The sequence below is a fragment of the Hemicordylus capensis genome, chromosome 5 (genome assembly GCF_027244095.1).
Source record: "Hemicordylus capensis ecotype Gifberg chromosome 5, rHemCap1.1.pri, whole genome shotgun sequence".
NCBI lineage: Eukaryota > Metazoa > Chordata > Lepidosauria > Squamata > Cordylidae > Hemicordylus > Hemicordylus capensis.
Genome location: NC_069661.1, coordinates 96,638,217 through 96,652,761, shown reverse-complemented (window position 1 = coordinate 96,652,761; position 14,545 = coordinate 96,638,217). Strand labels below are relative to the sequence as shown.

Genomic DNA, 14,545 nt, shown 5'->3' with positions numbered 1-14,545 from the left:
CGGGGGAGGGTGCATTCACCCCTCCCACCGCATTTCCCCCACCGGCGCTCCGTTCTTTTCAAGCCCCTCGGGGAAGCAGCGTTCCTCCCTGCCACCCCATTGTCCTCATCAGCTGGAAGTAGCAATCGCGCGCACACGCGATGGGCGCATGCGTGATTGCTATTTCCGGCCACTTCCGGCCAATGAGGATGAGGCAGCAGGGAGGAACGCTGCCGCCCCGAGGGGCTTGAAAAGAACGGAGTGCCAGCGGGGAAAATGCGGCAGGAGGGATAAGTGCACACTCCCCCGCCTTTAAAGAACTACCCCCACCGGCGCCGAAATGGCCCCCAGAGCTGAAACGTTTTGGGCTCAAGCCTAGCATGTAATGTATTGAAAAACATGGATACCTTTGAAAGAAAATGCTACCACATGTGTTATTGATTCAAAGTGACAGTAAAACTAGTAGATTTGGTTTGTAGCTTGTTAATCTATAAATAAATACAGTGTGATAAATAATTACAGAATAACTGGCAAAGAATAACAAGATAACCAATTCCAATTACAATTATGGAACAAAACTAATGTGTGTTGATCTAATAAAAAGCATTTACAAAGAACTGCTACAATTGTATTGAGCAAATTTTAGAAGATCCATAGATCAGCATGTTCTTCCTGATGGAGTTGAAGAAAGTGTGAGTCACAATTAAAGATGAAGCCTAATACTCTGTCTCTCCCAGCTGAAGAAAAAATCATGGTACTGCTCATACCTATCCTAAAGACAAACTGATGATTCCAAACAACCGATTCTCTTTGAGGTTAGTTAGTCAGTGGTTTTAAACAGATGTACTGTACATATTGTATCAGGCAAAGATGTCAGGACGCATCCAACCAGCACAAGACAAAGAACACAGAAATCTGAAATGTCAAAAGTTTCAAGGAGAATTTCATGTTCCTTATGGATAATCCTTCTCTTTTTGGAAGTCTAATAACATCAAGTTTAGGAGCTATGTTACAATATTTTCCAATGATGCTTCAGCCCAGCTATTTGTTTAAATGTTTAATAACAATTGGCAAAAACCTAGCTACTGAAAAACAGCACAATTATTGTCAAAAATCCAAACAGAAGCAGAACAGAGTTCAGCTTTATTGGGCCTTACTACTGTACAGAACTGCAGTGATCCTTCTTAAACAGGAAGCTTGAATTCCTGGATACAACAGTGCCCAGAAGTACTCTCCACGACCCTCATCCTAAGGAGGAAGGCAAAGTTCTTCCTCAGATTCAATCCCAACAACCTCATTCATGACTTTGTAATCTTGAAATACTGCATGCTATAACATGCATACATATTCTGTAGAGCTACTTTTGAAGACTGATTAGAAGCAGCAGGTGAATACAGTAGTGATGTATTTTAAGCACATTAAAGGTAAAGTGCGCCGTTGATTTCAACTCCTGGCGCCCACAGAGCGTCTTTGGTATTGTCTTTGGTAGAAGTTTGCGCTGCCTTCTAGGCACAATTCAAAGCACTTGTCAGGTATGTCAGGCCTTGACAAATTCTCTTTGGCTCTAGGAGGCAGCCCAATAACTTGTGAGCCAGACCGTGGATACTTGGTAAAATTATGGACATCGTGACAGACACAGAGTGGAGGATGGAAATGTATGTCACATTTCTACTATGTGCCACTGTGATCAGTACAACTCAAAGGAGGATTCTCAAACATTCCAAGTGTTACCAAATTATATACTAATATTTCAAGCTGCCCCTCTGTCCTGCATCAGGCTTTTTCTTTTCCTGACTTTGCTGGACAGCTCTGTGCTTCTGGATATGCCTGTAATTGTGTCAATTGCTGCTATAGGCCACTGGAGTGCCTGCTATAAATAAGAGCGACTGTGCCCTCAACCTCCTAGTTCAGGGGTTCCCAAGGGGATACTAGTACCCCTAGAGGTACCTGATGCCCTCTCAGGGGGTACTCAGTTCCCTCCTGCCTCCCCACACTACAGCCACAATGTTCATAAGCAGTCACTGAAATTAGTGAGACAGGTTTACTTCAAATGGCAAGTTCAAAAGTTTATTTCAGTGGGAGTACTCATGAGTAACGTAGTCTGAATGTAAGCCAATGACTCAAGTAATGGGTCTCATAACATTTAATTGTGTAATTAAATGTATAACATTTAATTCTGTGTGTGCACACGTGCAACACACACGCAACACAATAACCCTCAGCCTGCAAAAGGATTCCCTATAATACCAGTCAAACTACTTTCCTCAAGAGAGTGCAATCATGAAAATATTTTATAAATTTATATTCAGCCCTTCAATATAAAACACTTCCAAGACAGCTTATTTACTTTTACTACTACTACTATGATATTTATATACTGCTCTTCAGCCAAGATTCTCAAAAGCAGTATACATAGAAAAATAAATAATACATAAATAAGATGGTCTCCTGTTCCCAAAGGGCTCACAAACTATAAACATAAGGCAGATACTAGCAACAGCCACTGGAGAGATGCTGTGCTGGGGTTGGGTAGGGCCAGTTGCTCTCCCCCTGCTAAATATAAGAGACTCACCACTTTGAAAGGTGTCTCTTTGCTAAGTTAGCAGAGGTATCTGTCTCTTCCCCCACAGAGAGGCCTGAAGTGGCTAACAAGACACTGATACCATTTTTTAAAAAACCACCAACTAGTAATAAAGGATAATACATACAAGAAAAAGCAGAACGATTCTTTAAAAGGTTACTGAAATAAAAACATTTTTAGCTGACAACAGGCCACCACCAATGAGGGGACCAGGAAAACTTGACTGTTGTTGCAAATAGTCACTATGTGTTTCATCCAAGCACTTGGTTTCATTAATGGAAGGAGAATTGCGCTCACACAAGGGCTCCTTCTGTGAGTAAAGGCACTTTTTGCAAAATGCTACTGAGCCAAAGGTTTGGACAGAACCCTGTGCTTTTATTTACAGATAGATAGAAATGAACTTTGCACAGAAATGGCATAGACCAGAGATGACAAACTATCAGCCCACTGAGCCCCATTATCCAGCCCAAGGAGCTGCCATGTTTCTTCTTTCCTGCTGCCTCCACATTTCTTCTGTTCCCCCCGCCCCCCAATGCATTTCTTACTTCTTCCTGCTCACTTGCTGTGGCTGGTTCCTTCATTCCTCCCATCGCCAGTATTTCTATCCCCCTGCCTGCACTCTGAAGCGGAAGCATGCCAGCTTGCTCCCTCCCTCCCATCGCTGCTATGCTCCTACCGCATCCTTCTTAAGCATGAAGCTTAGGAAGGCAACAGAGGACCCTGGAGAGTCAGGGGTAGGCCTTGCTTGGAGACTGGAGTCTTTGGTGTGTTGGTGAACCTGCTGTGCAGAAATGAGTTTCGGCTTTTCTTGTTTTGAAAGTATTGATCTGATTACTGAATGTAAAAAACCGGTTGAGAACAACGGTCAAAATGCACATTCAGCTAATTTAAGTGGCAGGATTGTCCAGGCAAAATTTGGTATCTGCAGATCAGAACATAGGAAGCCGCCATATACTGAGTCAGACCATTGGTCTATCTAGCTCAGTATTGTCTTCACAGACTAGCAGCAGCTTCTCCAAGGTTGCAGGCAGGACTCTCTCTCAACCCTATCTTGGAGATGCCAGGGAGGGAACTTGGAACCTTCTGCTCTTCCCAGAGCAGCTCCATCCTGAGGGGGAAATATCTTACAGTGCTCACACTTCTAGTCTCCCATCCATATGCAACCAGGGTGGACCCTGCTTAGCTAAGGGGACAAATCATGCTTGATACCACAAGACCAGCTCTCCTCTCTAGGAGTATGTTATTCAGAATTTCTTCTAAAACAAAACACACACAAACCTATCCCTAAGCATATTATGAAGTTAAAAATAGTGCATTCAGCTAATTTAAGTGGCAGGGCAAGGTTGGGTGAAAGGAGAGAAAGGAAGAGAAAAGGTAGCACAAGGCAGGTGGGAAAAGTGCACACACACCCCGGAGGTGCACTGGAATTAGATCCAGTCCACCACTTAATTGAGTTTGACACCCCTGGCATAGGCTGTACATTTCATGATCTTGCTGCCCAATTGTTAACAAGTTTAATCTGTATGTGTATGTGTATGTGTTTGTGTGTGTGTGCACGCACTCATTAATTGAGATTAACAATACATGAATGTGACAAAGTGGTTTCTAGTCCACAAAAGCTGATGCCACAATAAATCTAGATCTGGGGCACCTTAGGCTCTTTCTTAAGTTTTCTGTAACAGACAAACACAGCTATTTCTCTATAATCCATTATATAGTGCATTTACACTGGTACTACAAAATTATTCATTCTCATGAGAGAATGGAGAGGATATTAAAACTAAGGTCTAGCTAAATAAGCAGCACATTCTCGAACTATAATAAGAGAGACCTGGGAAATTGAAAGGATGCCTCTCCTAAAGATAACTAGCACAGGAATGCACAATACTGGGCATTGTATACGGAGAGGTTAAGTGGAGCTTTTTATATCAGCTATAAAACCTCAGAAGTTACTTTGGTAGTTTACCAGCAGCTGGCACAGAATATGCAAAACTAATCTAAAATATTCTGTGGCCTCCAAGGACAAAGACTGAATTCTACATTAACAGCAACCTCCACCACAAGCCACCTGGGGGAATTTAAGCATTATTCTGCTGAGTTGTTCACTCTTGTTCTCAGAGCACACTGTAAGCCCTGAACTAGGGTCATTAGGGCTACACAAGTGTTATTTCATTGGTAGTTTAAATAAAACTGAATGAATGCTCTTGTTAAGAGACCTTTAAAATGTTTGACTGTTCATGTACAAAACAGCTTCCAACATCATAATCCATATATCAATGGTAGCCCATAGTCATTAAGTCTGGTGCCTTCCTAAACAAATTTTTCAACCAGTATCAACTTCAGCCACAATCTCATAATATGGTTACTGGTACCCATGTATGTAAGCTAGAAACAGATGTAGACTTAGTTCTTCAATCTGAACGCTAATGTTCTCAGTTCAGTTATACAGACAATGCATCTGTACATGCAGTTACAGATCCCCATAACTGAGTACCTTTGGACAACAGTTTACAGTCATATGACTGATCACTAAACTGGTGTGGTCTGGCCATATATACTGCAGACTCTTCTTCAGAGTAGTGAGTAGGGATGTGCACGAACTGGTTCGGAGGCCATGTTGGAGGCCTCCGAACCGGTTCGGAACTGGACCGGTCCGGCACTGAGGGGGGGGTCTACCTTTAAGGGCGGGGGGGTAGTACTTACCCCTCCTGCCGCTCTTCCCCATCCGGCGCTGCATTTAGGATTGACGTTTTGGGGGCAGCAGCGTTCCTCCCTGCCGCCCCTGCCCAGTCGTTGCCCGGAAGTCGCGTAAATACGAGCACACATGCGCCCGTCGTGGCGTGCGCGCCTGTCGCCATGCGCACGCGTGTGCCACATATGTCACACATGTGGTTTTCCACTGCTATGAACTCACTGTGTGACTTTGGGCATGTCACTCTCTCTCAGCCCCAGTTTTCCACCTATAAAATGTGACTCATACAGCAACACATTATTGTGAGGGAAAGCACAGGAAAAGACAAACTACTTAATTAAAGTGCTATAAAAAATAAATATACCAGCAACAACAGGGTAGAGAAAAAAACAGGTTGCTTACCTGTAACTAATGATCTGGATGTGATCCGTTGTATTCATAAGAACTGGGTTTCTGCGCCTGCACAGGGACCTCCCGGGCTGACTAGCTAGCTCCTCTTTGCGCCCCGCCCGTCTGCACGTGCCTTGCAGATTCCGTTGGAATTGACGGTTGGGGTGCCTCTCCTCCAGATTTCTTGCAGACCGCCATATCAGGGACGATCCGCACACCAGCATCCACTAGTCCATGCACTCTGCAGCGGGGCCGGCTGGGAGGCACTTATGAATACAACGGATCACATTCAGATCATTAGTTATAGGTAAGCCACCTGTTTAACTGGATTGTGATCCATTGTATCCATAAGAACTGGGTGTTTAGCAAGCTACCCCATAAGGAGGCGGGTGCAGAAGACCCCCAGCTATGCCAACACTCGTTTCAAAACTGACCTCCCAAAATTCGCTTCTCTAGCCATTCGCAGATCCAGAGCATAGTGCTTTATGAATGGTAGATGCGAAGACCATGTTGCCGCTAGGCAGACATCCGCCATCCTAATGCCTGACAGATGTGCCGCCGACGTCGCATAGGCTCTAGTAGAATGGGCCCGCACCATCTTAGGCGGTGTTACCTTCTGGCTCTTATAGGCAAGGACAATGAGCTCCACTAGCCAGTGAGCAAGTCTCTGACGAGAGATTGGACGGCCTTTGCTACGCCCCCGGAAGGAGAAAAAAGCTTTTTACTCTTCCGAAAAGCATGAGTTCTTTCCAAATAATATAGGAGTGACCTACGCACATCTAACGTGTGGAGGGCCTTTTCCAAGTCCGTCTCTGCACCACTGAAAAAGGCTGGCAGTACTATGTCTTGATTTAGGTGGAACTCTGTCACCACCTTTGGTAGGAACTTCGGATCTAGACGCAACACTACTTTGTGTGGATAGAATTGAGTGTAGGGTCTATCTATCCGCAGGGCTGTCATCTTGGTCACTCTCTTAGCCGATGTAATGGCCACTAGGAACGCAACCTTCAAAGTCAGATCTAACCAACAAATGAGGAGCAACAGCCAAGAGGTGTAAGCACTTTGGCGGTCAAGAGAAAACTGAAGAAGAGGCGCCCCAACCGTCAATTCCAACAGAATCTGCAAGGCACGTGCAGACGGGCGGGGCGCAAAGAGGAGCTAGCTAGTCAGCCCGGGAGGTCCCTGTGCAGGCGCAGAAACCCAGTTCTTATGGATACAATGGATCACAATCCAGATCTAGTTGATTTTTTAAAACTGGATTTTTATTTGGAGGGGAAGGCTCCAATTATAACTGTTTTTAAAAAAGATTACTTTACAATGAAATCTAAACATTTAAAATGCCTACAATCATTTTAAAGCCTGCACTTACAACCTCAAAATGAAACTATTAATTACCCTTTCTCAAACAAATTGAGTAGCTCAATTTGTTTGAGAAAATTGAGTTGACTCCCCTGCTAACTTGGCAAAGAGGCACCTTTTACTGTGGTGATTCTCTTTATTTAACAGAGGGAGAGTAACTGGCCCTATCCACCCCCAGCACAGTACCTCCAGTGACTGTTGCTGGTGTCTGTCTTGTGTTTCTTTTAGATTGTGAGCCCTTTGGGGACAGGGATCCATCTTATTCATTTATTATTTCTCTGTGTAAACTGCCCTGAGCCATTTTTGGAAGGGTGGTATAGAAATCAAATGAATGAATGAATGAATGAATGAATATTTATGTAAAAGAAGGAGAATGAATCTGACTTTTGTCTTAATATCTTGTCAAGCATTATAACTTGATCTACTTGCCAGAGGCAAGTGCCCCCAGCCCCAGCCGTCTGGTGAACAGGACACCTGGCACAACACAGGAGGTTCTCGGAAGTCCAAGTAAAGTGTGCCGTCGCCATTTTTGAGAAGGCAAGAAACAGCTAGGGATGTGCACAGAACCACGGCCGGGCGGATCGGAGGCCCCGGGGTTGGCACTTTAAGGGCAGGGGGGATGCACTTACTCCTCCCACCGCTTTTCTCCCGCTGGTGCCGTGTTTTTCTAAAAACCTTTGGGGCGGCAGCATACCCCCCCTGCTGCCCTCATCGGCCAGAAATGGCTGGAAGTACCAGGCGCGCATGCGGCCATTGCATGCGTGTGCGTGCACAGCAGATGGGTGCACGCTCAAACGCAACAGGCGCATGCACGCCCAGTACTTCCAGCCGATGAGGGCAATGGGGTGGCCTCTAAAATGGCCTCTGAACCAGTCCATGCACATCCCTAGAAACAGCAGGAATCCTTTTTGAGCAGCAGGAGAGGGCTCACACTGTTTCTTACCCTCTTCATATCACAGAGCAAGTGAGAGAAACCTGTTTCTCTTCTACGTCCTTTGCCTGTATAAATACAATGGCTGGCTAAATATAATGGCTGGCTAATGAGATAATACTAAATTTGTGGACCCCTGGATGTGATAGATTACATATTTATTATTGAGGGCTTCCTACTGGACCAAAGAGCTGGCAAATCATTACAGAGCCCTGCTAACTGAACAAAGAGACATCTTTTAAAGTGGTGATTCACTGATATTTAGCAGGAGGAGAGCAACTGGCCCTATCCAACCCCAGCACAGCATCCCTCCAGGGGCTGTAGCTGTTATCTGCTTTCTGTTTCTTTTAAGAACATAAGAACAGCCCTGCTGGATCAGGCCCAAGGCCCATCTAGTCCAGCATTCTGTTTCGCACAGTGGCCCACCAGATGCCACTGGAAGCCACAGACAGGAGTTGAGGGCGTGCCCTCTCTCCTGCCATTTACTCCCCCGCAACTGGTACTCAGAGGCACCCTGCCTTTGAGGCTGGAGGTGGCCCACAGCCCTCTGACTAGTAGCCATTGATAGACCTCTCCTCCATGAAGTCATCCAAACCCCTCTTAAAGCCATCCAGGTTGTTGGCTGTCACCACATCCTGTGGCAGAGAGTTCCACAAGTGGATCACACGTTGTGTGAAAAAGTACTTCCGTTTGTTGGTCCTAGACCTCCTGGCAATCAATTTCATGGAGTGACCCTTGGTTCTAGTGTTGTGTGAGAGGGAAAAGAATCTATCTCTCTCCACTTTCTCCACGCCATGCTTGATTTTATAGACCTCTATCATGTCTCCCCGCAGTCGTCTTTTTTCTAAACTAAAAAGCCCCAGGTGTTGTAGTCTTGCCTCATAAGAAAGGTGCTCTAGGCCCCTGATCATCTTGGTTGCCCTCTTCTGTACCTTCTCCAGTTCAACAATGTCCTTTTTAAGATGTGGTGACCAGAATTGTACGCAGTACTCCAAGTGTGGTCGCACCATAGTTTTGTATAAGGGCATTATAATGTTAGCCGTTTTATTTTCAATCCCCTTTCTAATGATCCCTAGCATGGAATTTGCCTTTTTCACAGCTGCCGCACATTGAGTCGACACTTTCAACGAGCTGTCCACCACAACCCCAAGATCCCTCTCCTGGTCCGTCGCCGACAGCTCGGATTCCATCAGCATATACTTGAAGTTGGGGTTTTTCGTCCCAATGTGCATCACTTTACACTTGCTAACATTGAACCGCATTTGCCATTTTGTCGCCCACTCCCAGATTGTGAGTGAGCCCTTTGGGGACAAGAGACCATCTTATTTATGTATTATTTATTTTTCTATGTAAACCGCTTTGAGAACTTTGGTTGAAGAGTGGTATATAAATATTCGTGGTGGTAGTAGTAGAAGAAGAAAACGGGATCCAGAAGACACTATCCTTTTCTCTCCAAAATCATCAATTGAATCCAGTGGGGTGATCCTATATTTTTATTTTATGCCCTACAACTATGAGCTCAGCAATATGCTTATTTCTCAAGTTCTAAATACATATGACTCTACTAACCAAATACAGAGGAAGTTTACTTTTGATTTCATGGAGAAACACAGTTTTTACTCGCCCTATATGTAAAGTTCTAGGCAATGTCCCCTCTAAGGCGTGAGCACATACGCATGCTCACATGTTTCTTTTATGTCCGTTCAGTTAATTTTAGATCCCGCTCAGGTTGAATCAGGAAGGCCCCACTCTGAATGCATGTACACACACACACACACACACACACACACACACACACACACACACACACATACACACAGTCTTGATACTGCTGCCTAGAACAAAACTCATCCCATACAGAGATGCAAAAAATGAGAGAGCACTGGTTCTAGGTACTTAAGTTTAAGTAAGTGATCCTGCTTAATAGCCCTGCACATGTACAGAAAGATCAAAGCAGAAATCGATTAATTTTGAGAAATTCCCCACCTCCATCTCTAATAAAATATAACTAGTGCAAAAGGAACGTGGGCTGCATGATTAAATGTTTTGGATTATGCTCCGACATAGTATTAGATACTATATGTGCTTGTTCAGAAATTACAATTTTGGAAACAATGTAAATTGGTCTTTTTTTCATGATGATTTCAATAAATCCACCCTGAGGAAACTCTTTTTTTTTTTTTTTTTTGCACTACCACAACATCCTGGAAGCACTCCACCTCAGGATCCCAGGAAACACTATTACAGCTACAAAAAATGAGACCCAGTTAGAGAGCAGTTAGAGAGCAGTAGAGCAAGCTGCACATGTCACATACCATACTATAAAGGTAATCAAACTGCTCTAGGCATGCCTGTATATTGTCTGACTTAAGGGGAAGTCTTCTCACCATTAGAAGCTGGCAAAAAGCTGAAACTTGTTATTACATGAGGAAGCTGAGACTGTGACTAACAGAAGCATAAACAACTTGCATTTCGTTAAGCACATCTGGTCACATGTAAAAACACTTATCCAAGCCAAGTGTTCTACTTCCTGACAAATCATCATTTGGCTTAATACTTAACATTCTGATATTAGTCATAATGACCCTCAACAGTTCAATTTCCTTATTGTCAGACATCATGTTTGTACGGACAGCAATTTGTTTTAAAAAAAAAAAAGGGAGCATGTGACAAAACACATTAAAAGGCTCTAAAAATAAAGTGTGCCATCGAGTTGTTTTCGACTCCTGGCGACCAGAGCCCTGTGGTTGTCTTTGGTAGAATACAGGAGTGGTTTACCATTGCCTCTTCCCACACAGTATGAAATGATGCCTTTCAGCATCTTCCTATATTGCTGCTGCCCGATACAAGCATCATAATAATGGACTTCAAACGAAGGGGAAGAGAGTACACCTCCACCAGTGTTCCCTCTAAGGCATGTGCAAGTGTGCGTGCACTCACACATTTATTTTATGTCTAAGTTAATTTTAAGATACCACCCAGGTTTAATCAGGAAGGTCCCACTCTGAATGCACGTGAGTACACACTGCCTTGATACTGCCGTCCAGAACAAAACTCATTCTGCACAGAAATGGGAAAAAAATAAATTAGAAGTACCAGTGACCATCACATTCTTTTAATCTGTATTGATAACCCAGGCAAGTGATACAACTACTGGTAAACTATTTGTTGGGGGGAATTATAAGATTTGCATCAATTATTATTCACTGCAGGCCCAACACAGGCCCAAACAGCATAAAGTTCCCTACACCCAATCACCACCTACACACAGTATCTTATAGCAGGCTACTCCAAAACAGAAACGCTAGACCTGCTAGAGATATACACAAGTCCAGGAAGAGAGGGAAGTAAAGGAATGGATGAACTTGGAATATCAGTTGCCTGACATTAATGTAGACCCATGAATCTGTCTAAAATTATATCCCAAGTTAATGTAAAATATGGAGTAAGTAAAGATTATATGCTTCGCTAGACCACATTTAAAATGATTAATTGATCCAATCTCATTTACCTGCATCTCAGAGGAAGGATGGGAAAAACAGCTACAAATGTTAAGGCTCCCAAACTTAAGAGTAATTTGGATTGCTTAAGGTTTTCATCTGTTAAACAGGATGGGAAGAGAAGAGCCTGAAACTGAGAGGCATGGATGAAGAAAAATGTTGGGAATTCTTATTAAAAACTAGTAACTTTCAGCCCGTTAAATTAACGAGCGCTAGTAGACCTTTGGGGCCAGCTAACTTTCTCCTCCCCCCCCGGTCTCCGGCGGGGCCAAGGGTGCCCGCCGCCGCCATCGGGCCGGTATCCCCGCCGCTGCGGAGCCTGATGTTGGCCGCCAGCCCGCCTCCTCCTCCGGCTTCCCCTGGGCCCACCGCCTTCTCCGCCCTCCCCTGCCCGGGCCCACTGCCTCCTCCGGCCAGGGCCGGCGCCACCCGGGGCCGCTGCTGCCTCGCCCGGCTTCCCCCGCCGCCTCCTAGCTTCGCCTGGCTGTCTGGCGGTGGCGGCCTGCCGCTGCTCCTCCCCCCGGCCGGCGGCGGCCGCTTCTCCTCGGCCCGCGGCTTCGCTTCTCCTCCACCCGCCCAACATGGCGGCCGGCGCCCACTCAGTGTCTCTCTCGCCGTGTTCTGCGCACGCGCGCAACAGGCATGCGCAGAACACCTGAAAAAGACACGGACGCAGGTACCCAACCATTTTATTATAGAGGATATGCAGAATGTTCTGAGCTCAGAATGTTCCAACTCGAAATGGGCAGTTTTGAGTGTTCCGAGCTCGGAACAGAACACCCTTCAAATAAGTTCCATGTCAGAACATTCCCAGTGTTCTGAGCTTGTTTTGTAGGAACAACCAGCTTGACTGCTTGTTCCAACAGAACATTCTGGACATTTGCATTCTGTTCTGAACTCAGAACAGAACACAAATATCATTACATTCACATCCCTAATTCGTATCCCAAGGATATTCTTCAGAGGCATGATATGCTTTTATTAATCTATCATGGACCTGGGTAATACTGTAGTCAGCACTAAACAGTTTCAAGAACAATCCATCTTCAGATCCAGATTCACTGTGTGATCTTTCAAAAATCACTATAAAAAACTCAAGTCTTCATCTCCTACTGTAAAGTGGAATCAGTGATGACCTACCTCACAAAGTGCATGTGAGAATACATACAACAAAGATGCTGCTTTTACAAGCACCTGATATACTCATTAGTAAGCTATTTAACATAGCTTACTAATGAGACAAATGGCAATTGGCAACTACACACACAATGGCCCCCTCAAACGCCTTGTACCATTTACCACAAAACACTTCGTAGGCAGGATCTATGCTGGTGCAGCACAGCAGCTGCAAAATGCGAGATGGGCAGCCCACAGTTTCAAATCTTGCCTTAACCATGAAGTGACTCACTTAGTAGCTTCAACCATGTCTCATCCTCAGTCACAATTCTCCACAATATGAGAATTGCAATACTGACCCACCTGACAAGGTTGCTGTAAGGTCTACAGAGTTAATGAGAATAAAACGTGCTGGATCACTCCAGAAGACTGCAACATAAACACTAAAGGTTAGTTTACATGTAATACTCAACAGCACTAAGGCAGCCAACAGCACTAAGCCAACCAGCCAGCTATACACACACCGTTTGTTTTGTGGGATGGAGGAGGGGGGAGGGAACAACAGAAAGCCATGTCAGAGGTCAAAAGCCCCTCTATTCTATACGTCAGTGAGAAGTGCCAGGTAGGAGCCCAAAGAGCCAGCTGCAGAGCGGGGCCAACCAGGCCCACAAGAGGCTCTCTGCTTCTCCCCCTCCGCCCAGCTCCATCCCTCCCACTAGCTCGTCCCCGCGGCCGCCGGCCCTTACACAGTGACATGGCCGGAGCCGCGCACCACCACCGGGTCCGGCGAGTGCTTCAGCAGCTGCTCCTCCAAGGCCCGCTCTTCATCTTCCTCTTCTTCATAGATCTCGTCGAAGTCCGCCATGGCCGAGCTGGGCTGAGGCCAAGCCAGGCCAGGCCGCGATGAGCCTCCCGAGGAATCACGAGAGAAGGAAGCCGGGATGGAGGGACCAGAGGAGGGAGGAGAAGCCACGGGGCAAGGCCAGTAGCCACAGCTTCCTCGACCGCCCAAGAGCTGCTGCCGCCACCGCAGTCGCCTCTCAGAGCCGCTGGGAGGAAGCGTCCGTCATGAACCCCCAAGGGGGAGAGGGGGAGGGAAGAGGGACGCACAGGAACAACAACAATAACAACATCCGCTCTCCGCCGGCGCGGCAGCCACTGACAGAGGAGGAGCCGCAAGCGCAACGCCCCGCCCCCTTACCCGCCGCGCGCGACGCGGAGCCGCAGCGCCAGAGCGCGAGCGCACTTGCAGGCAGGTTGAAAGAGGGAGGAAGTTGGAGAGCGCACGCGCAGCTCTTCAGCTGTTGCTGTGGTCGCGGGTGAATCATGGAGGCAAAGATCGCTTTTTCTGAGAATCCTGGAGGAAACTTTGCGTGCCATTAAATTTCAGCCGTTTTTATTTCCAAGTCACCTCTGAGGCATGCTTAGTAGAAAGGTAAACCACCATAGTAGACTTCACTGGGACTTTGTTCCTTCTAAGTAAGCTAAGCATGCTTGGGATCTTATCGTTAGGATGCTGGCCTTGCAGCCTTATCGCAACAGTGTTTAATAAAAGTAATAAAAGTCCATTTATTTCCAGTATGGAGATAGAGTCCAGTAATAAAAATCAATTTATTTCCAGTATGGATTGCTAGATCACTGTAAAGGAGACCCCACTGGAGTTTAGGCAGTTTCACTCACACACCCCTGCTCCAGTGAGGGTCCAGTAGTCACTGCCACCACTCTGTATCCAGAGATATCTCATGTTCACAGTTCCCTCTAACAGGGATTCCCAGATGTTCTTCACTACAACTCCCAGCATCCTCAGCTTCAATGATCTTTGGCTGAGGATTATGGGAGTTGTAGTCAACAACATCTGGGAATCCCTGTTAGAGGGAACACTCCAAATCAACCTTTGACGGGTTCCCCTTTTCGCAGAGAGGGAGCCGGGTTTGATTTTCCCCTTTTAGGTAAGTTGTAGCTCAACCAAGTGGTCAGCTTGTGGGGAGCAGCAACTC

The 14,545-nt window shown here is 45.8% G+C and overlaps 1 protein-coding gene across 1 annotated transcript in view; it reads right to left on the bottom strand.

Moving 5' to 3' along the window:
• CHIC2 (cysteine rich hydrophobic domain 2) overlaps positions 1–13,752 on the bottom strand; it is a 28,910-nt gene extending 15,158 nt beyond the window's left edge. The window contains exon 1 of the mRNA XM_053258337.1: positions 13,295–13,752. Coding sequence (XP_053114312.1) covers positions 13,295–13,413 — 119 coding nt within the window. The 5' untranslated portion in view covers positions 13,414–13,752. The remainder of the gene's footprint in view (positions 1–13,294) is intronic.
• Between the last annotated feature and the right edge of the window lie 793 nt (positions 13,753–14,545).